This window comes from Thermobia domestica, unplaced genomic scaffold (assembly GCF_964235325.1).
Source record: "Thermobia domestica unplaced genomic scaffold, izTheDome1.hap1.1 HAP1_SCAFFOLD_487, whole genome shotgun sequence".
NCBI lineage: Eukaryota > Metazoa > Arthropoda > Insecta > Zygentoma > Lepismatidae > Thermobia > Thermobia domestica.
In genome coordinates, this window is record NW_027656197.1 from 87172 (window position 1) to 110549 (window position 23378).

At 34.4% G+C, this 23378-nt stretch overlaps 1 protein-coding gene across 3 annotated transcripts in view; it reads left to right on the forward strand.

The window, feature by feature from the left end:
• Positions 1-23378, forward strand: part of LOC145676918 (uncharacterized) — a 40763-nt gene that overhangs the window by 11037 nt on the left and 6348 nt on the right. The window contains exon 1 of one of the 3 annotated variants that reach the window (XM_081747692.1): positions 4314-4457. The exons of 1 other annotated variant lie outside the window; for it this stretch is intronic. In XM_081747692.1, the coding sequence (XP_081603818.1) occupies positions 4403-4457 (55 nt within the window). In that variant the 5' untranslated portion in view covers positions 4314-4402. Of the gene's footprint in view, positions 1-4313; positions 4458-16814; positions 17185-23378 lie in introns of those variants that run through there. One more of the 3 variants, XM_081747693.1, reaches the window with a different exon arrangement.

Consider the following 23378-nt stretch of genomic DNA (forward strand, 5'->3'; position numbering starts at 1 on the left):
GAACGACATACTTTAAAACTATGCATGAGGATTTACACACACTCATATCATGTTCAGCTCAATCACATCTATTGATTGGTACGTCTCATCTTTGGATTTTTTTTTTTTTTAAGTTAAACGTTAGTAATATGGTTCAATATGGAACTTGGTTAAGATTTTCTTAAACTGGAGTGTTATCAAATTATCTTCGCTGTCAGTAACAAGGAGCGCGAATACTACGTATTTTTATGCTTGACCTGTGTTTCTGGCTTTTGTAGCTTAACAAGTCAATGGCATTATCCAGGCAATTGACGCAAGCAGCGATGAATTTCTTACGTAGAATTTAAGATCGCTTTATCAACAAAAATAATGTAGAACTGGCAACATAAACTAATAGGCAAAATAAACCAACACAGTTTCATTATGATATCGATAGGTTGTGTTCGTGAGTAGAAATCACATTGAAGCTATGACTTAAGTAGAATGTGTTTATCGACAGCTTGCTTTGTGAAAATTAATGTCTCTAATGCATAATTTCAGCATTTATAAATCAAATTTAATGTATTTATGTATCAAATATTAAATTGGTATAAAACGTCAATGTATTTTGACAAACCAAAGAATATTTAAGTAGATTTGAAGGGAAAATCACTAAAATCAAACTGTTAAAAATTCCTGTTCATTTGCAAAAGAATACGAGGCGTGTTATTTATTTAACTAAGTGGCCGCTACAGCTCTGCGGTCGGCATCCCACGCATGCGTGCTGTATACCTTCATCTATTTGCAAGTCACAGATGCCATTACCTACATATTCGACTGTGTTTGCGTTTGTGTATGAGTCACTGTTGCCACACTTGGTACAATTGTACCAATACCAAATTCATCCCATTTTGTCATTCATCGGCCCGTTGGTACCACGCTGGTACTTTCAGCCTCTTTTGTGAAAAAGTTGGTACAATTCTACCTAATTCAGCACCATTTAACAAATATTTATCACATTTTCAAAAGTGTCAGTAAAACTTTTCATACATTTCATGTTACTTGTGTCTTGGACTCTTAAAAAATGCTGTTGAGCAATCATTCCGTGACGTTGCATCGCATAACGCTACAAACTTTGTGTGTCTATTGTGCTCCATCGGTCGTGAAATTCGCGAGAATAAGGTGCAATAATTTATATTTTAATGTTTTATTATAACATAACTGTTTACACACAGAGATGATTGATTTGTTCCTTGTTTTATATGTTCTTCAGATATGGTCATAATATCGTTTTGGTTTTTTGGTCACTTTGAAATAGAGGCGCGTTTGGTTTCCTTACAATACATACCGAAGATGATAACTGTTTTCCCTTTTAATTTGTGGCCTCTATTATACTTTCTACGTGCGAGAAAAATTTCATCTACTTCCACGATTGTTCGGGGTCCTCCTATTTGGATGTTTTTAAAAAGTAATTTTTAAAATGAGCGCTATCTTGATTTGGACTCTTGGAAGAAGGAGGGTGTCTAGAACTTTACCTCTTTTAGTTTCGTGTTATAAAGCGATGTATTTCACTGGCTTAAAATAATGAATTCAGCCCTTTTTGTTTCAATTTGGTACTATTTTCCACTCCAGAGCGAGGACTGTGGCAACACTGGTATGAGTAGTTAAAATGTTTCCTCCGACTAAGTGCTGTGATTCGTTTTCTTAGTGCTAAAGGCGTGAAAGTAGCTGAAAATCATCGCCAAATTAATGAAGAGTATGTAGAATATATTATGTGCGATGGAATGATACGGGAATGGGTTAGAGTTTTTATAGTTGGCCGCACAAATGTTTATGATGAGGAATGAAGTGGGCCACCTTCTGTCTGAAGACTTGGTACAGTAAGTTAACGAAAAAGTGAAACAAAATAGACGCTTTACGATTTCGTCGTTATCTGATAAGTTACAAGAGGTGAATTTGAAGAAGCATCTAGGGGGTCAGCCCACGACGATGATGAGGTCAAAACGACCTATTGCATTGGTTGTTACTTGTTAAATCAGGCGTTACGTATCTGCGTGTGAGGATTCAAAAGTTTGTTGTACGATACAATAAGTCTTAATATTGGTGGAAAATGTGTAGAAAAGTAGAGTAAGGTACAGGCTTTCATGTAATAATAAACATGGTTACGAAAAGTATAATTTCAAAACGATACTTATTTTAAATAGCGCCGTGGCACAAGTACCGAACATCCATAAGAATAATGCTTACTTCCAGTATTTACCAAGAGATGACAGTACGTTCCCTTATCTTTTCTATAAATATTTTATAGACAGTATTTATGATAATTCGGTCAAACTTAAGAAACGACTTCTGGAACTTTTACAAGTTAAAGTGAATCAGTAATCAGTGGACATGCATTTGTGAATTGAATTGTGCATTATTACTATTAAAAAGCCACATATGAGATTTCTTTTTAATTACCAAACCCCAGATATGGTTCGGATCATGTAGTAGGACTTACAAGATTGTACTGTTAGTACATCCGTCCGTTGCTCCACTCGATAACTTAAACGAATGTGAATTTTTATTTTCTTGCGATAGATAGCTAAAGCTATTATCTCGGTCGAATTCGTTAATAGAGCCAATCCGTTATCATCACAGGTAAAGGTGAGATTAACGTACTGTATCGTTTAACATCCATGACAATCTCTAGCTTCTATGCAACCTGTACAACAGCAAAGCATTGTTAATTGCCTATGATAAAAGGATATGTTTTTCTTACTACGAAAAATCCATTAGCTTTTACTTTTGAGTGATCATCTTTACTACCTTGACCAGAGTTTATTACACCTACATGCTTTTTCAAGACATCTGACCATCCATCTCTTAGTAAAGAGCCCATACTCTTATTCATAACCAGTAATAAATAAATGTGATTTAAAAAAAACCTGTGCACATTAGATCTTTGAATCAAAATGAAATAAGTTGCCCTAGGTATGAGTTGATTTGAATACGAGTTTAACGTCCCGTTCGGCAGCGAAGCTAAGTGAAACGTGGATCTAGTGATTAACGTGGGATCCGAACTACATGGGTTCCCGCCGGTAATCGAACCCGGGTCTCTCACGCCAAAGACGTACGCTAACCGCTTATTCAAGAACGAGCTCTATAATTGGGGTAGAATAGCCTTTTACAGAGATATTGGTGGCCAAGTTTTAGACAAGAACCATGCTCGTGTATTTTTAGTACTACGTTGGTTTTCTTCAAAGCATTTAAAAGTCTCCCGGCTTATTTCCTTTTTTAAAATAAAATGAAGCTCAGCTTAGGAAAGATTCAGCGAATAGCGGTAATATAGCAGATCACAGATAAATTTTGAATATCGATAATATCAGAGTAGAGTTGAGTTGATTTTAGTTTGAGAGATGAGCTCCCGCCGGGAATCGAACTCGGATCTCCCACACGCGTACTCTAACCGCTTAGCCACGAGGGAGCTCTCGATAATATCAGAACTTTCCAGTGTAACTCTGTTAATTTGAGACTACTATTCGTGATCACCGATGTTTAAGGAAATTTTAATAAATTCTGATTCTTCTAAATTGTCTCACAAATAATACCGATACCATGAAATGAGACATTTACGGTTAAACTTTTCTAAGCAGGGGCAGATCTAGAAGGGAAAAAACATGGGGAGCAGCCAGAACCCAGACCATAAAAGGTATATCATGAGTTTACTATAAACTTACAAAAATATACAAATAATAGCTTAAATTATTTTTGTCACTGAATAACTGGGGGACCTAGTTCCCCGCCCCGGATTAGATCCGCTACTGTTTCTAAGGTTATTCTCTAAAAGCTAATGAAGACAAATGATAAACGCAACTAGACCTTAGAAAGATAATAAAAAGAAGTGTGTGAAATGAGGATTTGGAAGGAAGAGGAGATTCCTGAGAAAACCTACCAACACAATGTTCACCACAAATTAACATGGCTTGTACACAGCATATCAGTAACGCCAACCATGTTACTAGCTCGTTTAACCAATTTATTTAATTTTTTTCCTCTCTTAGCGCTGTCATCTATTATCATTCAACTTATCTAGCGTTGTTATATTGGTCAGTGTGTCCTTTCTCTAGATCAAGTTCATGTCAAGGCCACAGAGATTAAAAATGGAGATCGTAATCAATCGCTGCTGTATGTTTATACAAAGAAAATAAATTAATTCTCCGTATATATACGTAATCATAAAAAGGGTTTTGATACGCAAAACTTAAATCCATCTACGTCAAGTGATACATGACCTATTCTTATCATGAATCCAGATGCAAGCAGATTTATTAAATTTATATAAGAAAAAGAATCGGCCACTTACGTAACAGTGTCCCAGCATCCATTCAAGAATTTGTTGCTAACGTCAGACAGTCCGTGGAGTTACAGTAGTTAATTCTCGATCAACTGTGGAGACATTTACATGTTGTGTTCGTACTGTGACGGTATGCGTTCTTCTAGGCTGACTCACGAACCTAGTAAGTAATCTTGTTAGGAATAAGATGCGTTAGTTCTTATTATGAAGACTTAAAAACAGAATAACTTTTTCTTCTTCTGATATTAATAGGAAAACTTTTTTGTCTTGCCTAACGATCTTCAAATTTTAAGAATTACACACGGAGACAACATTATTTTTCAAAGAGAAACACAATGTAACCCCTTTTATTCCGAAAGTGAATCAAGAACAAATATTAATTCCTTTTAAATTATATTAAGTTTTAAAAAGTTTGTCGCGATGTACCGGTACATTGTGTCATCTGCCTGAAAGTGAATTTTTAAATTGCTTTTATATGCTTATTGTACAGTGTATATATGATGAAATTAATGCTTTGGAATTCGTACATAATCATCAATGTTTGTTTCAGTTCTAGAAATCGAGAGTGAACAAGACATGGATTTATATCCGTGAAAGCTAATGCTTTTAACAACTTCGGATTACTTATTTTTATAAAAATTTTAATAGTGAAGATGATTATTAAGAACATTGGATCTATGCTCTCTACAAGTTCGACTAAAGGGGAAATCATCTTAAGGTCTTTGCTTCTTCCGATTCTCATTCCAAATGTTCGAGAGCTAATAACACTGTATGATAATTACAATATAGTACTAATTATATACTATAATCTATCGTGTCCTGAAATGGATACGTAATTATTATATCATACTGTGTCAAAGTGCTGGTATTTTTCATCTCGGTGATAAGTTAATTTCCACAAACACAACATCCCCTCAACAGCATGTTGAAATTCACGCATTATAAAATTTGTGTAAATAAATGCATTAAATCACTAGAAGGAAGAATATGTCACTTTTAGGACATTTTGATTTTTTTGCTCGGTCGTATTGAGATCTATATTCTGAAAAGAGTTGATAAAGCATAATTAAAACTTTCCTGTTTAACAGTAGGTATTTAGTTTTCACCAGTGCGTTGAAAGTATTTTAAATTTAATTCAAAAGATTCAAAAGATTTGCTCTCCTGTATAAATGTAGTGGTACAGTACATACAGTATTATGTTCTACCATCCTTGTATACATAGAAATGTTTATCATTTTTTTTTTTCAAAACGTTGCAAAAATTCAGAATTTTATTTGATTCTACTTCATTTATAACATTTGGAGGCATATAATATGAAATAATAAACATTTCATCAAAGTGTAATGAAATCATTAATTCAACTTTGGGTGAATTATTTTTAAAAAATATATATTACTAGCATTTCCCGAAGTAACTGCATGTCTATTTTCTAGATACTCAACCACGACATTGCAAATTTTAATTAATTAATTAATTAAATAATTTATTATTATTATTATTATTATTATTATTATTATTATTATTATTATTATTATTATTATTATTATTATTATTATTATTATTATTATTAATAATATAATGTAATGTTATCGAAAACGTTCGAAGTATGAATTTCAACGAAAATTTTCTTACTTCGAATTTGGCAAGTTAATTCACTGATTGTTATTCCAATAAAACATTTCAAATTTGAGTTTATCAGTAAATTCATATGTTTTATTGAACACAATTACATTTGCATGTTTTTTTGTATATTAACGTGTCACTGACATCGAGTCACTATTTCTCACGGATGAACTAGATTCAACTGATGCATATCGTCAAACATGGTATTCCAGTTTTATCTTACTGCAAAGCAGATATGCAGTGGTTGAGTTATCTGGCAAGGAATCAAATTGCGACCATTAGATTCTTAGCATTTGAATATGTTATTCATACGAATGTGCAATTTTTGGTTTGCGTTTTATATAAAGGGTAACTTGAGGACTTTATTTTATTTTAAAAATAAAATCACTCAATTTAGCATAAATTGCTTCCTCTCGAATTTTGCTTACAGGAACAAAGCAGGAATGTCCTTATGGCACTGTGAAATTAGGTCAACTACGTTTGTAGTAGACATAGCACACTGACCTTTCAGATGCTTCGTAAACAAGGTTTCATTCCATTTAACATCCGCACATTGCCGCGAGTTTTTGGCAAATTACATACAGTCATTGGCCTCGTGAGATTTTGGCATGTGAAGTTTCTTCAGAATCAAAATATGCTTAGTTCACTCGTAATATATGCCAAGAACTTGTAATATTCCTTGTCTATAGAAATCTAATGTCGTGGATTTAAACATTTATTATACTGATATCATAAAAGTTTTGGCAGAATATTGTCTCCTTAGCATGTTCTATCCCCCTTGTTTGTAGAACAATGAATTCACAAGAGAACTAGAGAAGAAATCATACAAAATTGACCCTAGTGCTTCCCACATTTGTAGCTATCTATAGACAATTCAAAAATCTCGAACAAATTAATAAGGACAACGACTTATAAGTCTAATTTAAAAAAAAAAATGGTTTCAAGGATAATTTAGGATATAAGATTTGGTAATAATATGTTTATCTTGTATTTGTGACGGAAATATTACGCCATTTCTAAAACTATTTGTAGCGAATCCTCCACACTGTGTCCTTTACCCGAGTAAGCTGAGGAAAGGAAAATCAAAGTCCTTCAGTAGTCGAATTGGAAGTAAATTGCTACCTGTCTGCTAAAATTGTACAAAAAAAAAAAAAAAAAAAAAAAAAAAAAAGCGTTTGGATGGAGCTTAGCGTCTCTCTTAAGCACCGAGACTATATGAGATATGGATCCACGGTTTAAAGTGGAATCCGAACCACCGTAAGGCATTAAATTTTCAAGGATCTCCCATTGCGAATCATACCCAGGACCCCTTCTGTACCAAGGCGCACGCTCCAATCTCTAGACCAGCGGAGAGAGCTATAGATATTCGTGTATATGTTCTTCACTAAAACCTACTTTATTCAATTCATTTAGTACAAAATCAACTATCATCATTATCATCCTTCGCCCTCTCCCTCTCTTTCCTGCCACCATACCCTCTAGCACGTCTCTCATGATACGATTCCTTCTTAGCCAATGTCCAAGTCAGTTTCTCTCCCTGTTTTCAGTTACATCTAAAATTGTTATTTTCTCTCCCACCATTTCCAACACTCTCTCATTCGTTTTCCGCTCGACCCAGCTTAGGCATTATATCAATATAGCAGAGCTTATTTTCAATTTTGACAGTTGGTGTGATTTTTGATATGTTAATTTACCGCCGTAATTCAACCACTCAAGGCTTTAATAACAAATAAGTGGTAAGGTGTGTGCTTTCTGTGTGGGTGGTCTCGGGTTCTATCTAGGTGGGGACTATACGTAGTTCAAATGCATGATTACAGTGAAAATATGTTTTACGTAACTTACGAAACATGGATATTAACCTCTAATCATACATTGTTCATAAAATATTACTTCGATTTAGAGGAAATAAAAAATGTTTAAAAGTGAGAGCAGATCTCAAACCTATTGTTACCTATTAAACACTCAATTTCAATGGGACTTTATAAATAAGACACTATGTATTGTAGCCGTACAGATCTAATCTTAATTGTGTAGCTATTAATTTGAGAGACATAGTTATTTGACATATTAAGCTCATAATTGCCACGTCCTTAGTATCGTACTAAATGTTGGGTTAACCCTTTGGAAATGTTCTGAACGACCATGGGAAAATCCTGGATGTCCCTGTCATTCTTGATATACAGTGAACAGGCGGTAGTTTGGATTTGGATGATTCCCAACAACACTGTTAGAAACTCTTCTGCGTAGATATTCGGTTTATAGAAGTTGCTTCTCTTAATCTAGTATGCAAACTAGATCAAACAAGTATTGGAGTACGAATGAACGTATGACCTTATGTATACGTAAAGCATTATCAGTTTTATATTTGTCATTAGCATTTGTCTGCAATGTTAGTGATGATGATGCACAAAATAACCTCAACCAATTGTACACTGTCAGTTAAATCTGGAGAATTAATATCTTTACATCAATTAGAATAAGTACGTTCAAAGTATTTGTACAGAATTGTAGTGGCTCAACAGCGTAGACTTTACGTTGCTGATCATGAATTTAGATTTGATTCCACTTTATATAATTCCTCTAACTCTTTCGCCACCATCGTGACCTGATTTATTATCAGCTTCCTTTAGCCTACCAGCGGGACAGTGAACTAAGGATTTCATTTATAAAGTATTAACTCGGAGTGTTTTTTTTTTCTTTACAAATATGAGGCCAACATAGATCTACAATTTAACAGAAAGTTCGAATGACGTGAGCACCCAGATGGTAATCGATCCTGATCTCTGGGTCAGACTTTAAATTAGTCTTGCCAACGAGACGAGAAGTAGACTTTCAAACTCGAGACGAGAAGAGAATTATGCAAAAATATTCACTTCAAAATCATTATTTTTGTTTTAGAATGCAGCGTAGTATTATGTGTATTTGATGGGCATTATGTCCGCTATGTCAGATAGAAGACATTTCATGAACTTCCGCCCCCTAGTAATAACAATGTGTGTACATATATCTTATTAAATAAGAAACAAGGCCAGCTTTTGCAAGTGGCCGTTTGCAATATTGGTTAGCTTACTAAGTTATCGAAAACTGTTTAATTTTTCGCACAAATCTTAAGGACTTACAGTACAATTAAGCAATACTATAATTTATTTTCTTACCCAAAATATTTTATAGTATTAGGGTACACATGCAGTCGTTCTTTCAGAAAAAGTGTTCCGGGGGAGCACACGTAGTATTCTGGGGGTACACTGCTGGTACTATTTTATTTATTATTATATTATAGACGTATTATGTTGGTCTCGTCCGGGGGGCACTCTCAGAGCTCCGGGGGAGGAAGCAGTACCCCCCAAAAACATGTCTGGAAGAAATACTGTACATATGACATATGGGAAAAAGAGATATTTTTAAAATGAACTTTCACTGGCCAATACTTCCTATTTTTAGATGTGGCGTAGTTGTTTTAATTTGTTTTAATTGTTTTAATTTAATGTGAAAATCCAATTAGCTAAAGTAAATACCTCTCTAACCTTGAATTACAATACAACTGGCGGCAATACAACTTCAAAAGTATAGAAATAGCATTAACGTGTTTTACAAGTAGGTGCGATTTCCCAAATTAGAACATACAATAGTTCTTCGTTGCTGTTACCGTATAATTGCGTTCTGTTCTCAAGGAAAGTTTTGAAGGTCAACAGAGAGGATTGTTTAAATAAATAAATAATAAAAAAAAAAAGGTGCCAAATTCAATATTACATACTCTCATCTGAAAAAAAGAAAAGAAAGAAAGAATCTGGAGATTGAAACGAAATCTTGCGGGAAGCTTGCCACCTTTGGATATCCCTGAATTCAGGACTTTGTCTTACAGTGCTCTTCTTGACAGTTTTAGCCTATTTGACGAATTGATTCTAATGCATTTTTATTCTTCCGGCTGGTGTGGTCGAATGGTCTAAGGTTTTAGGTTGGTGATCGCTAGACCTATCCGTTGCGAGTTCGTATCCGGTTCAGAGTATAGATATTAAATATTGCCATTTCATTATATCATTCAGTCTTCTTTATGTAGAACTCAAAAATACTGCACAATCCATTCTTATTTTCAATTATATGTAATATGTATATACAGTATAATGTATGTATGAAGATTCTTGAGAGAGTATTTTGCTTATTTACGTTCATTTGATTTAATAACAATAGTAACATAATAGGATGTCATGCAGCGTAGCAAGTAATAAAGTCTTACTTGTGTTTCGCACACTGTTTCGAATGAATAAAAAAACAAAACTAATGAGAAAAATATCACTCCTAATTGTAGTTGGATATTTTTGAGACTCTTCATTTTGACATTTCCCAAAGTGAACACAATTTTTCAATAGTTTTCAAAAATGTTCCGGTTCGAATTACACACAAGTTTTTGACTCATTTTAGTAATATATATATATATATATATATATTTGTCGAACATCACTTTGTGAGAGTAACTGCATGTATATTTGTAAGTTCTATTCTCCAGTGGCATGTTTACTTATTATTATTATTTGGTCATATGTAAGTTTCAATCTATTTTCTTTATGTATAAAGTGACACTTCATAAGAAATAAAAGGTAACGTGGATTTGAGTATATGAGACTGGTTTTCCTGAAATTTTACGTGTCACATAGTTTAATATAAACTCGTCTTTTATCCTATGTACAGTATTTTCATTCATCTGACATTTAAAAACACCTTACTCGACTGGAAGAACATAACATATTAAAAATGTACTAACTTGTAAATTTGGTTTAACTTGTTCAAACTGTGGTTCACGGACTAAAAGGGTTCTTGAGGACATCGGCCATATGGTCCTTAGTACACACTGGCAGATCGAACATAGGTACAAGAAGACAGGAAAAAAATCAAATGAATTGCTTGAGAATGTCAAAACATTTATAGATTATGCAAATCAGTGACGTACGTAGAAGTTCGTCAAAGGGTGGTGGGAACTGAAGTTCCGAAGTTCATATAATTTCAGGTGTATGTATACATATCATGATATGGTAAATAATTTATTTTTGCATGATGTATTGCTGAAGGGAGAGGTTAAAACCCCGAACTCTCCCTTGCATACGAGCTCCCTCGTGGTTAAACGGTTATTGCAGGCGCCTTCGACATGGGAGGCCCGGGTTCGATTCCCAGCTAGAGCTCATGTGGTTCGGGCCCCACGTTAAGATGTAGGTCCATGTCTCATATAGCCTCGCTGCTGAAAGGAGCGCTAAAGTCAAAATCGAATCAAATCAAATCTCTCTTGCGTACGCCACTGATGCAAATGATAATTTAATATGGTAAAGATTATACATATTATAAATTATATCAGTGTATTATTATGAAATATTCTTAGTAGCTTTCAATTGTTTAAACAAAAGCTAATCTGAGCTACTATGTATTGTACTCTATCAATACCAATATAAAATTTATAAATGTAATATACTATTTTGAAAAGGTAATTATCCTGGTATGAACATATGCTCAACAAAATAATAATAGAATAATAATAAACTTGCAGTGCAAGAGTAATGTTGGCGCGTAGAACATTCACTAATAAAAGTGGTCCTAACTAGAAAATAAATTTGAGGAACGCTAATTAGACTGTTATGCCTATCAAAGGCCTCCGCGCCTAAGATCAATGCCTGAGAAATTAACACTACTCAGTAACAAAGAACATTTGAACATCTACAAGATTGTATACAGTAGAACAATTACAAAACAGTGAAATTTTGTTGTGTTGACTGTCAGCGTAAACGCGTTTTCTAGGATGAGATAGGAAACAAGGAAGATATCGTAATGTGGCCGCATAATCACAGTATGACGTAATCCTGAGGTGTATTACAAAAATAACTATACAAGGATGTAAAAAGAAAACCGTATTTGTAAACTTATCTTACTTTAGCGAACTGTATTCTGTTCGCTGATTTGATAAATCCTGTAAAGTAAGCAATAGTTGCCAGCTTTTAAAATTTAAAATCAAATTGTAGAGTGGAGTTCATTTTAAGTTACAAAATTTAAATATATGTAATATATGATAAAAGCGTTCTCTGTTTAAAGTATATTAAACATTCAAAAATTTACCTCAAAGGTTAAACTTACTCAAAAGTTTAACTTTCCATTAACATACTACTAAGAACAGAGACAAAATTTGTCGTAGTTCATTACTGTGTCCCCGTGTGATCTCTTTATCTGATTCCTGGTAGGCAGGGACTACGCAGGAAGTAGGTCCTAGGGGTCCGGACTAGGGCTGTTCCTAATTCCGGAATTCCGGAATTTTTCGGAACGGAAATTCCAATTCCGGAATCGGAACACAGTTTCAAGACGTTCCGGAATTCCGGAATTTCGGAACGTTCCGGAATTTCGGAACATTCCGGAATTTCGGAACATTCCGGAATTTCGAAACATTCCGGAATTTCGGAACAGTCCGGAATTTCGGAACATTCCGGAATTTCGAAACATTCCGGAACTTCTTATTGAAAAAATAATTTTTGCTGTTACCCCAAACTGAGAGGTGTGCGCAAAGCTTAGCTTTGAAACTGGATATTGATTCCGCTGTGCTGAAGGAAGGAGTTTTGGTCCACGGCAACTGGTTTTGTTTCATTCTCTAGATCCGTTCACTGTGAACGATTGCGCATAAGATTTGGAACTTTGTCTGGTTATCCATAAAGTCTCAATCATAAGTGATTCAGTGTAAATTCCGTGATATTGTTGCAGAAATCGGAACATAGAAATTCGAGCTAGTTCTTCCCTTTAGTTTGGTTTTATTTCGGGAGGGGTCTAAAGCGTTTCGGAGGGTCCAAATAAAATTTGAGGCTAGAATTCATAAAATTTTCTAAAATTGTCCCTAAAAGTAGATTACATTTACAAGAAAGTCGGGATTTCGGGGGGGGGGGGACCGGACCCAGGACCCATCCCCTGCGTACGCCTCTGAATTACAAGATGATTGCTAACTAATTGTAAATTTAACTTATTACTTTTCAGCTCAGCAAAGTAAATTAAAACAACCAACCCTACAGAAATTGATTAGGTCTACCTTCCTCTATGACTTAAAGTAATTTGGAAAGCTTTGTGTACAAACACTCGTCTAATATTTAGTTGAATTAATCAAGGATCACGTAATTAAAAAAAATAATATTAGACGAGTGTTTGTAAATGAGGCTTTGCATTTTTTAAGCCATAGAGGAAGAACAACTTTTGAATTTCCGTCGTTGAGCTGAAAAGTAAAAAAATAAATTAGTAATTAATTAGCATATTTTTTTTTTAATTTTCAGTTACAGAATGCATAATATTACTACCTTCTTACTTGCAAATATAGATAATAAAAATATATTTTAATTACGGAAAAAGAAATATCAAAATGGCATGGCGAAGAATCAAAATAAGAGAAAAATCTCCTTAACTTTTATTAATGAATAAAGTAGAGATAATATGGGAAAAGAAAGCACTGAGGTCATGGATCGTCTCATCAGGACTAACTATAACGAACTATTCAAAAGTTACATATAAAGCTGTACGGCCAGGACTCTGCCTTTCTACATCTTTACACCTACGCCTCTCGCGCGACAGTTTTATTTTTATTTTTAGCCTTAGTTGCCTAAAAATAAAACTAAATTGAAATTTAGTCATTCAAGTTTAAACTCAACCAGTCAAAATTCAATAAAGTTTTTTCATAACACCACAAAATTCTAGTAATTTCTAATGACAGTTTAATACTATGATGTTATAGCTGGTAGGCAGATATTATAGTGGTACCGTTTAGTATCTTACATAATTTGTTACAAAATAGTGTTTAATATTCTTTTATCTTCAGATATATAAATGTACAATTATTATGCTGCTGCCCGTGTTATGTAAAAATATGCATTATTGATGTTACATGAACTTTTTGGAAACTAGAATCAGTATTTCATATTTCAGGTTCAAATCACGCAAAGCTAAAATTAATAATGCATCGCTTGTATTGTATTTAGTATACTGCATGCTGTAAACAGCAAAAAATTTCTTAGAACAAGGGATTACTGTTTAATGTTTTTTGTAACTTCTATAATCATGATGCTACTGCTGTTTTTTTTAAATGAAAGCTTTATCAAGCATTATTTGCATAACTTGTCAAAATGTACAACGAGAGTAAATCGAATAGAGGTGCAAACTTTACATAATATCTTATAATTATTCACATGTACGCGCTACTCTTTTCTTGTCCTGCGACACTTATTTGAATAACTAACTAAATAAAGGTGTCTATCAGTTAAATACTAAGCATTGGAACCTACGTATGAAGATTAGTTCTAACTCTACTAATCAAAATTTTATGCAAGGTGACAAATGAATTGTGTGAGTGAAAAACATTTAAAATTGGTTTGTTGAGAAATTGTATTAATCACCAATATATTATCAATGTTGTGAAATTCTGATGTAAAAGCATGTTACTTTCTTTAAACAATTACATTGATACAAGCCAACAGAATATGTACATTTTCATACAAAGCTGCAATATGAAGGGTAGTTATGCATTCAGATGGAAGGGTCTGCACCAATGACTAACTAACAACAAGAAAGGTAAATGTTCAATTAGAATACCCGAAATTGTGAGTAGCGATGGTAAAAGTTAAAAATGAAAGAAATCATTTCGTAAATGTTAATATTCACATTAAAAGTATTAGCCTAATGTTCATATTTCGCTCTTACGAAATAATTAATTTGTATCAAAAACTATTCGTACTTCGCGTAAATTGATCTTTACAAAAATTGATGTCTTATTTTCCTTGAGTAGAAAAGTTGGCGAAAACTTTCTTTCTCCTGATTTCTGAAATAAATCAGATAAAAAAGATCAATGAGATTTAAGAAGTTTGTTAAGCTAAAAGTCCCTAAAGTCCATTTTATGCGATGCAATTTTCTATGCAATCTTGCATGCTAAGAGTCATGCGTTCAAATTATTTCGTGTAATAATAATTAACATTCAACTTTCCATAGTAAATTGCACGTATTTCACCTTGTTCGGAGATAGAACATGTGCAATCTACCATGGAAAGTTGAATTCTAATTTTTATTACAGGAAATAATTTGAATGCATGTCTCCTAATTTTGCATACATAATTGCCTTGTCTAATATCGTCTAAAGTCTACTTTCCCCTAATTTAAAAAAAAAATCATCTGGGCATTTATATGAAAATTGACATTTAATACATGCTCTTATAACATTTCATCCATATCATTGTTCTCTAACAGTATTATTTTGTAGCACAGAAATTTTGCTTTTTCTTTCAATAGTAATTTACATTTTTGTTGCATTATTTGATGACGTCTCAGGTAGCATCAGTTATACCATTTCAGGGTTTCAGTTGTCAAAATTTTCACAATTATGTATTACTCATGTGTACTCCTTGTACTTTAGATTAAAAGTTCATTAATATAATTCCAAATGACATGACTACAAATGTTTCGTGTGCTCTTGTATTGTTTGCTTAATAGTAAAACAAATATTTTGGAATTAAAATGCCAAACATGTAAATTGTTTCCTTGTTGGTACTTCAAAATACAAAATGGCAATGATTGAAAAAAATGTAAAAGATAAAGATAAAATGCTGTACTTTATTCCAATAATTGGAGATACGAGAATGCATAACTGTTTAAAACATGTTGCTACTATATTCCATAGATACCAAAGTGAAAACGAGAAAGTATTTGCGAGTTAATTTGTGGGATTAAAGCCTTGTAACAATGTTTGAGAACCATTGCCTCAGGACTGTTTCGAACTTTTATATACAAACTTCGAACTAATATTAATATTACGATTCCAGAATCAACAGTGAGCTTCAAAATTTCAGTCTTGAAAACAGTTCCGAAATTCATACTTTAGAGCATTCCACAATTCCAAACTTTTGGAATGTTACGGAATTTGCGGAACATTCCGGAATTTCGAAACGTTCCGGAATTTCGGAACATTCCGGAATTTCGAAACGTTCCGGAATTTCGAAACATTCCGGAATTTCGGAACATTCCGGAATTTCGAAACATTCCGGAATTTCGAAACATTCCGGAATTTCGAAACGTTCCGGAATTTCGAAACATTCCGGAATTTCGAAACGTTCCGGAATTCCGGAACATTCCGGAATTAGATGAATTCCGAATTCCGGAATACGAAATCGAGTTCCGAACACCCCTAGTCCGGACCCCTCTAAATCCCGACTTTTGTGTAAATTTAGTCTAATTTTGGGATGATTTTACAAATTTTAATATATGCCCTCGTATTGAATCCCCCTCCCCCCCAAAAAGTTAATCCTCATTACGTAGCCTAGCTCAATTTTAAAATTCTGGAGTTTCTTCCCGGAAGAATTTCTGGATGTGTTGTTGCTTCGAAATATAAAATAGCAAACTCAAGAATCCATTCTTTCCTTTCAAGCTAATGAAAAAGGAGTAATTTCGATCCTCTTATTGAATAGGGTTCGGTTTGTTAGAGAGGAGGATTTCTGGGATTTTCCTCTTCTGGACTTGTGACATGCATATCTGGCAAGAACTTTGACAATTCTCGATAATGTCTCCCCCTCTCCTTTTTCTTGATATTTTATGAGTCAAGAACTGGTTCCTGGTGATAAATAGATTGTTTATAGATGGCTTTGGATTTGGACGTGGTAGAATAATTTTAACGTAAATTAGAAGTTTACAAACAATAACTTAAATATTACCTCATTAATACATTATGTATATTACTTTTCTTTCATTTAAATGATAAGCCCCAGAATGATTCAGAATCTGAGCGACTTCTCTTTTATCAGCAATTGCGTCTCCTTTCAGTTTCCTTGCGAATTTTCCACTCTGTTTAAAGTTCAGAGTGCACTTTCGCTTGAGGATGAATTCATAACCACATTTAGGAAACAGTCATTGGGAATGTTTCTAGAAATTTAGAGCATGGAACTTTCCGCAGCGTTCTTTGTCGATCGAATGAAGTTTTGAGTGCACGAGACAGCAAAGAATAGCAACATAACATAGTGGAAGTGAACTGCGGGCCCCGAAGCGAGCACAATTTAGTGTAGCAGACAGCCGTGAACTTCAAGAGCCGTGCCTTTCACTTGTTGATGCTTTGTTCACCTAAAAGCGTTGTTGAATTGTGTGGTCGTGGTGTTTAGGAACGTGAGGCTTGTCGCGTAGTCCAATAGTGCTTCTGATGTGTGTTGTGTATCACTGTAAACGCAGACAAGTCATATAACATTATCTCATAAATTACCGTTTAGTTTGTGAGTAAATATTAACAGGTAAGATTTATATAAACCATGTTGTTATATTGTATTTTGTGTAGTTAAACAAGTTTACTGCTTTTAGACTTGAATTTTTGTAGATAGGGCCTAGCCTCTTCTGTTGACTGTAAAGAATACATCCAATGCTATACATCAAAAACTGTACTAACGTATAGCAGATCTACCCTGAATGTGAAATAGCTACTTAATAATAAAGCATAAATCGTATTTTAAGTTGTGTAGAACCAAGGTGACCAGAATTTTCACTTGCGAAAACGGGACGCATACGAATGGGCTACGGGGGGGGGGGGGCATATCTGACTTCCAGATTGCATTTTGGGACTCACCAGTGTCCTCAATTTACAAAATACACAAGTAAGAGTGATAACACACCGTTTCTAACTTTACGTGTATCACACAACAAACAATGGTTCCCGATTGCAAGTTCTACCCAACAATTCTTTTAACTGATTGAACACTCAAAATTCCCACCCAATTCCCACTTGAACCACGAACACTCAATTCCCATTTGAAAATTCAGAAGTTCTAGACACGGCTGAACCTTGGCAACGAGTGTTGGTACGGAAGGGAGTAGAATTTGCATTGACGATTTATATTTTAATAATAATTACGGGACACCTAGGTCATTTTTACTTAAAAACGGGACATTTAGACGTCCCGTTCGAGAATCAGAAAAAAACGGGACAACGGTTGGAAAAAAGGGACTGTCCCGGCTAAAACGGGACGTCTGGTCACCTTGTGTAGAACGGGTAGGTTTACCATAATTACTGATGCAAAACACATTAAAAAAAAAATAATCATATTGTTAAGAGTTGAAATGAAATTTCCATGGGGGTATGTTTAGTACAAGGGGTCCAGAAGCACGTAAAAAACGCAAAATTTACAGGAGAAATGAGTGATACAAGTACTTAGACGTAACATGACGTAACCAAATCTAACCTAACCTAACATAAACCAACGTAAGCTGACCTGAACTAACCTAAAGTAACGTAATATTAGTAGAAATAAGCGAAATTCTATCATTTTTTGGAAAATTATGCGGGATTCTTACACTAATATAACATAAGCTAAACTAACGTAACGTAACCTAAACTAGCCTAACCTAACTTAAACTAACCAACCCTACCCCAAACTAACCGAATGTGAGCAGAAATTACCAAAATTGTAACATTTTTTAGAGAAAAGAGCTGGACCCCTTCTGCTAAACATAGGCCTTTCCATGCTTATAAAATTTCCTGTTGGCTAAAGAAGATGGATGATTAAGAAAAGTGAACGATTATGAAAGAATTGGTGGGATGAGTATGGGGGAGCAAACAGGAGAACCTCGTGAAACTCAGGCACGATTCTTACATTTTGTACTTATTTTTTAAATCTAATATTGTTATGCTGTCAGATTAGGTTTCTGACACCTTATAAGTACAAGCATTTAAAGTAGTGTAAGAGCTACAGAAAATAGCATCCAAGTCCTGCAAGTTGCCTTAGACCCCACATTTAATTTTGATATCTATTAACGAAAGTACGGTTCAACAGTGTATGGACCAAGATTTGGGAGAGGCATAAAAAAAAAAAAAAAAAAAAGTTCACAAAAAGAAATTTTAAGTCGAAGGTCTTGCAGTTTTACTATACGGATCCAAAGTATCCATAGTATAACTAGTAGTAGGAACGGTTTAGAAGCCCTGCAGGGGTTTGTTGGGTTCTGTTCTCGACATGAAATGGCCAAATTGAAGACTTCCCAAATTTTTTCGTACATTTTACAATCTGTGGATCATTATAGTAAAACTACACCTCGAAGGATCGTATTCATCCATGCGGCATACCTATAACTACACTAAGGTAGAAATAAAATAAATAATATACCGTAAGTCTCCTAGCATGTAGTCCTCTATGAAGGACTCAATATAGGCAGCATGTATACTTCGAGACCATATATGTTTTCCTCAAAGTATATTTGTGTAAGAGTAATAGCAAATAGCACTGGGTCCTTCTAGCCCGCTTAGGCTCCCACACTTTCTAGTGGGTAACGAAACTAGTCTCCTTGTACAAGCATATTTATCAATAAAAGGTAAGGGCCACATGCTAAACTTTCTCATTACATTTTCTTAAATTAAATCATGTTATGCTGCGGTTGTAACTTAAATATTGATAAGTGAAATATGAAGATCATAAGGCGTGTTAGGGCAACTTCGTCTGGAGAAAACTCACCCCCAAAAGCGCATATTTTCATAAGAAATAATTTACGCTACATTATATGCTATTAATGAAATATTTTATTTATGAAATGTGAAGAAAATCATCTTAGTCGTTTTTGAAAAAAACGTCCAAAAAGAAACTCCCCTAAGAATAACATCCCTTGTGAATGTCTCGGGACAAATGAGTTGTGCCGTTTTGTTTGGTTACTAACGAAGTATTTCTTTCGAAATAACAAAATTTGCTTTACGCCTTTTTAAGAAAATCTTCCGGAGAAAATGCATCGTCCAAGAGGAAACTACCCATTGTGGATATTTCCAGAAGAACTGAGTTACGGCATATTATCTGATTATCGAAGAAAGATATTTATTTATGAAATATAAACAAAATTATATGAGTCGTTTTTGAGAAAATCGTTCAAAAAGGAACTCACTGTTGACAGTAAAATATCCTTTTTTGGATTTTTCGGAGAAATTTCTTACACCATTGTATAGAGTATTGATGTATGAAATGTAAACAGAATCTTTATAGCTGTTTTTGAGAATTTGTTTCCTATTTTAATTCTAAAATAAACTACCCTTAATTTTGAGGGTAGGAAGACAATTAGAAAATCTTCCCTAGGAATAATAATAAAAATAACAAAAACTTAAGTTTAAAATTTGATGTGGATACGATAAACGGTACGGCCTCTATGTGAATGAACATGTTTACGTCGGGATAGACATCGAAAAATCAGTTTTTTAGTATGTAGGGACCATGAAACGTGTCAGCCCGTTAAAATCTCGAATTGGAGGTTTTTTTTTTTAATACCATACTTTGTTCTGTTCTCTCATCGGACAAAAAGTAAAAATGAAAACCTCCCTAATAATATTTTTAAAAAATGAAATCGAAAATATGTGCTGTTAAGTATGTAATAGTCCATGATAACCTAAATTCGTATGTCAGTGGAGTGTCTGTCTGACATACAAGGCATCTAGTAACATGAGAAACACAGTTTATTTCCATTATGTGTGCATACGCGCATACCCACGGTCGCTGACGCGCCGGTTCCTAGCAAACGCACGAACGTGTTACCACGCCGGCCTATCAGCTTCACCCCGCCCTGACTCGGTTAGATAGCATTCATGCTTTTAGTGGGCACTTAGCATAGGTTGGTATGTGCTTTTTGTACTGTCCGCACGGCGTACGTCATATGACGTGTAAGCACCCCTAAAGTGAATCTGCACTCACGAACAAAACTCTTTTCGTCATAAGAAATAATTTGAGTCACTAGTAGTTTATTTCCTAAAGAAAGAAGTGATAACTTATGAATTAAAATATGGATTCCAAAACTGGGATAGTATTAAGATATGTAGAACGGAATCCTGGAACAATATGAACTTGGGAGAACGAACCTTGATGAAATTTTTCGTATGCTACTGGTAAAGATAATACAAATTCTAATAGTTTATACAGTAGGGATGGCCAAAAATTTTCGGATCCGGATATCCCGGAACCAGTGAGATCCGAATCTCAGATCCGGGTCCGGATCTCGGATCTGGATCCGAAATTCGAATCTCAGATCTTGATTCGTGTCCAAACCTACATCTGAAATTGTGATGATAAAATTGAATATCTAAAATTCGTTAAAACTTTTTTTAGGATTCACTGATATAGTAGGGTGCTGTGCTTTTAAATGTTTCCATAACACATTTGTGTTACCTTTGTTCTTTATTTTATTTTAACCTTGCAATATTTACATGTTGCACGTTCTGTCGAAGTCTCTTTAGTAAAATGTTTCCAAGTTTCATTTTTTCAGAGTATAGTGAACTGTCTGAAAACTAATGTAAATGGTAACAAATTCTTCTGTTTAGCTCCTCTTCGAAACTTAATGTTAGCTTCACATTGGAAATATTTATTTTATTCTTAGAAAATAAACTTTCTTCTTTTCTCATATACAAATGAAATATCTTTTAGATAAGGCCCTTCTAATCGCAGGGATAGTAGACAAAACAAACTCTTTATTAATAGTAGTTTCTGACTCACGAGTCCAACCACCAACAAATGTCATAATGAATATCTTTCACTTCGAAGGTATATACAACAAAAAATATAGACTGATTGGCGTGGAACAACAGTAGATTTTTAAACATACACACGAGAATTTCAGGAGAGCGATATGGTTGTGTTCGTTGTATGACTTTATTACCCAACTTATGGCTTGGCCTTCTGAGGTCGGGAGTTTGTTGAAGGAGTAAATATAAAAGAGATTTCTGTTATTTTTTCTTCACCCTCCTGGCTTCTTTAATCATACATTGCAGGACATAACCAAAACATATCCATGCATCGTATCATTGAAGCGTTTTGTGTTTTGTATATTAAAGTGTTCAAAAATATTTAACATATTCGCATTTGTTCATGTGATCTCAGGTTCAATTCTCGGTGGGAACATACATGAGAAAATTGAAAGCTGAAACAATATGAAAATAGTATATAAAAGTCAGGAAATTGATATTAAAACTTTGGCTATCTATTGGGACTGTAAGGCTGTAGTTAAATTAACCCACACTTTTCGTGAAGACATCTTACGTCGTTATTGTTTATTTACTATAAGCTACCACAGCGTTTCCCAACCGGTGTGCCGCGAATGGGCCGCTGATGTGCCTCGAGGAAATGAAAACAAAATTATTAATTATATAGCAACCAAATTACAAGACAGGTAAAATGTGTATTTTTGTTTCACATTACTATGAACCTCTACAATGGAAAAAAATACTGTAATTGTAATATATTAATGTATATACATTCATTACTACTACACAGCCTGTATTTCGAAAACATAATTTTATTAATATTTAAAAGTTGTGACGTATATTAACCATGTTAATAAATCATAAGTTTCACACTGTGTTACTTGTCTGTGCATTTTTAATGTTCAAAAAAAGTATTTATTATCATTGTTATGACCATTATTACTTCTTTATTGTTACAGGTTATTTCGTAACTTGAAATTTTAAAATCTCATTCTACCCTTTCGACAAAGCAAACACTCATACAAATTACCTCCATCTGCTTTAAAAGTACAAGTGATTCGTTTGTTATTTAGTGATCTTCCTTAATGAAAGGTTGGATAGAGTCTTCAAAAAGTAAGTTTATTTTTAAAAGCCTGAGTCCTATATTTCATTGGAATTGTTTTCTATTTTTGAGTTAGAATGAAAAACTAGGAATGCAATGGATATACCCGATTGCAATGAAATGAGCTGAGCGAGCTTAAACTACGTAATCAGGAAGCGTTTTTCGGTGATTATTCCTCGATGGTACATCGGATTTTTTATTTCGACCTATGTTGTCACTCAGCACGACATACTCTATCAGCGTGCTAAGTTTGGTTGAGATCGGCCAAACGGTCTAGGAGGAGTTCGCGGACAACCAAACGGCTAACCCGAGTATAAGAGCTTCGCTTCGCTCAGCTCAATAAGTATAATGATTTACGATGGGGGAAAACCAGTGATCGAGCTTTTTTCTCTGTGAGAAGGTGGACAGTAATCACAGAAAAAATTACGACGGTATTTTCTATTTACTACAACTGCTACTAATAATAATATCTATGAGTGTGCCGTGAGAATTTAAGTTACACCCGTAGTGTCCCGCGAGAATTTAAGTTACACCCGTAGTGTCCCGCGAGAATTTAAGTTACACCCGTAGTGTCCCGCGAGAATTTAAGTTACACCCGTAGTGTGCCGCAAGTTGAAAATGGTTGGGAAACGCTGAGCTACCAGATACATCCTCAGGGGCCATTTTATACTGTAGTAATCAACATGTGAAAACATTGGAAAAGGAATGAAAGGAAGGTCTCGAGAGCCTTAGATCAAGGTACTAACCTAGCATTCGCCCAGTATAACTGAGGAACAACCCTGGAAAATCCTCAGTCAGGATGGCTGGTCTCCGAATTCGAACCCGGTATTATCCAATTGCGAAGCAAGAATCTTAACAAGTAGCCTGAGCTCGCTCCGTATTATTATTAT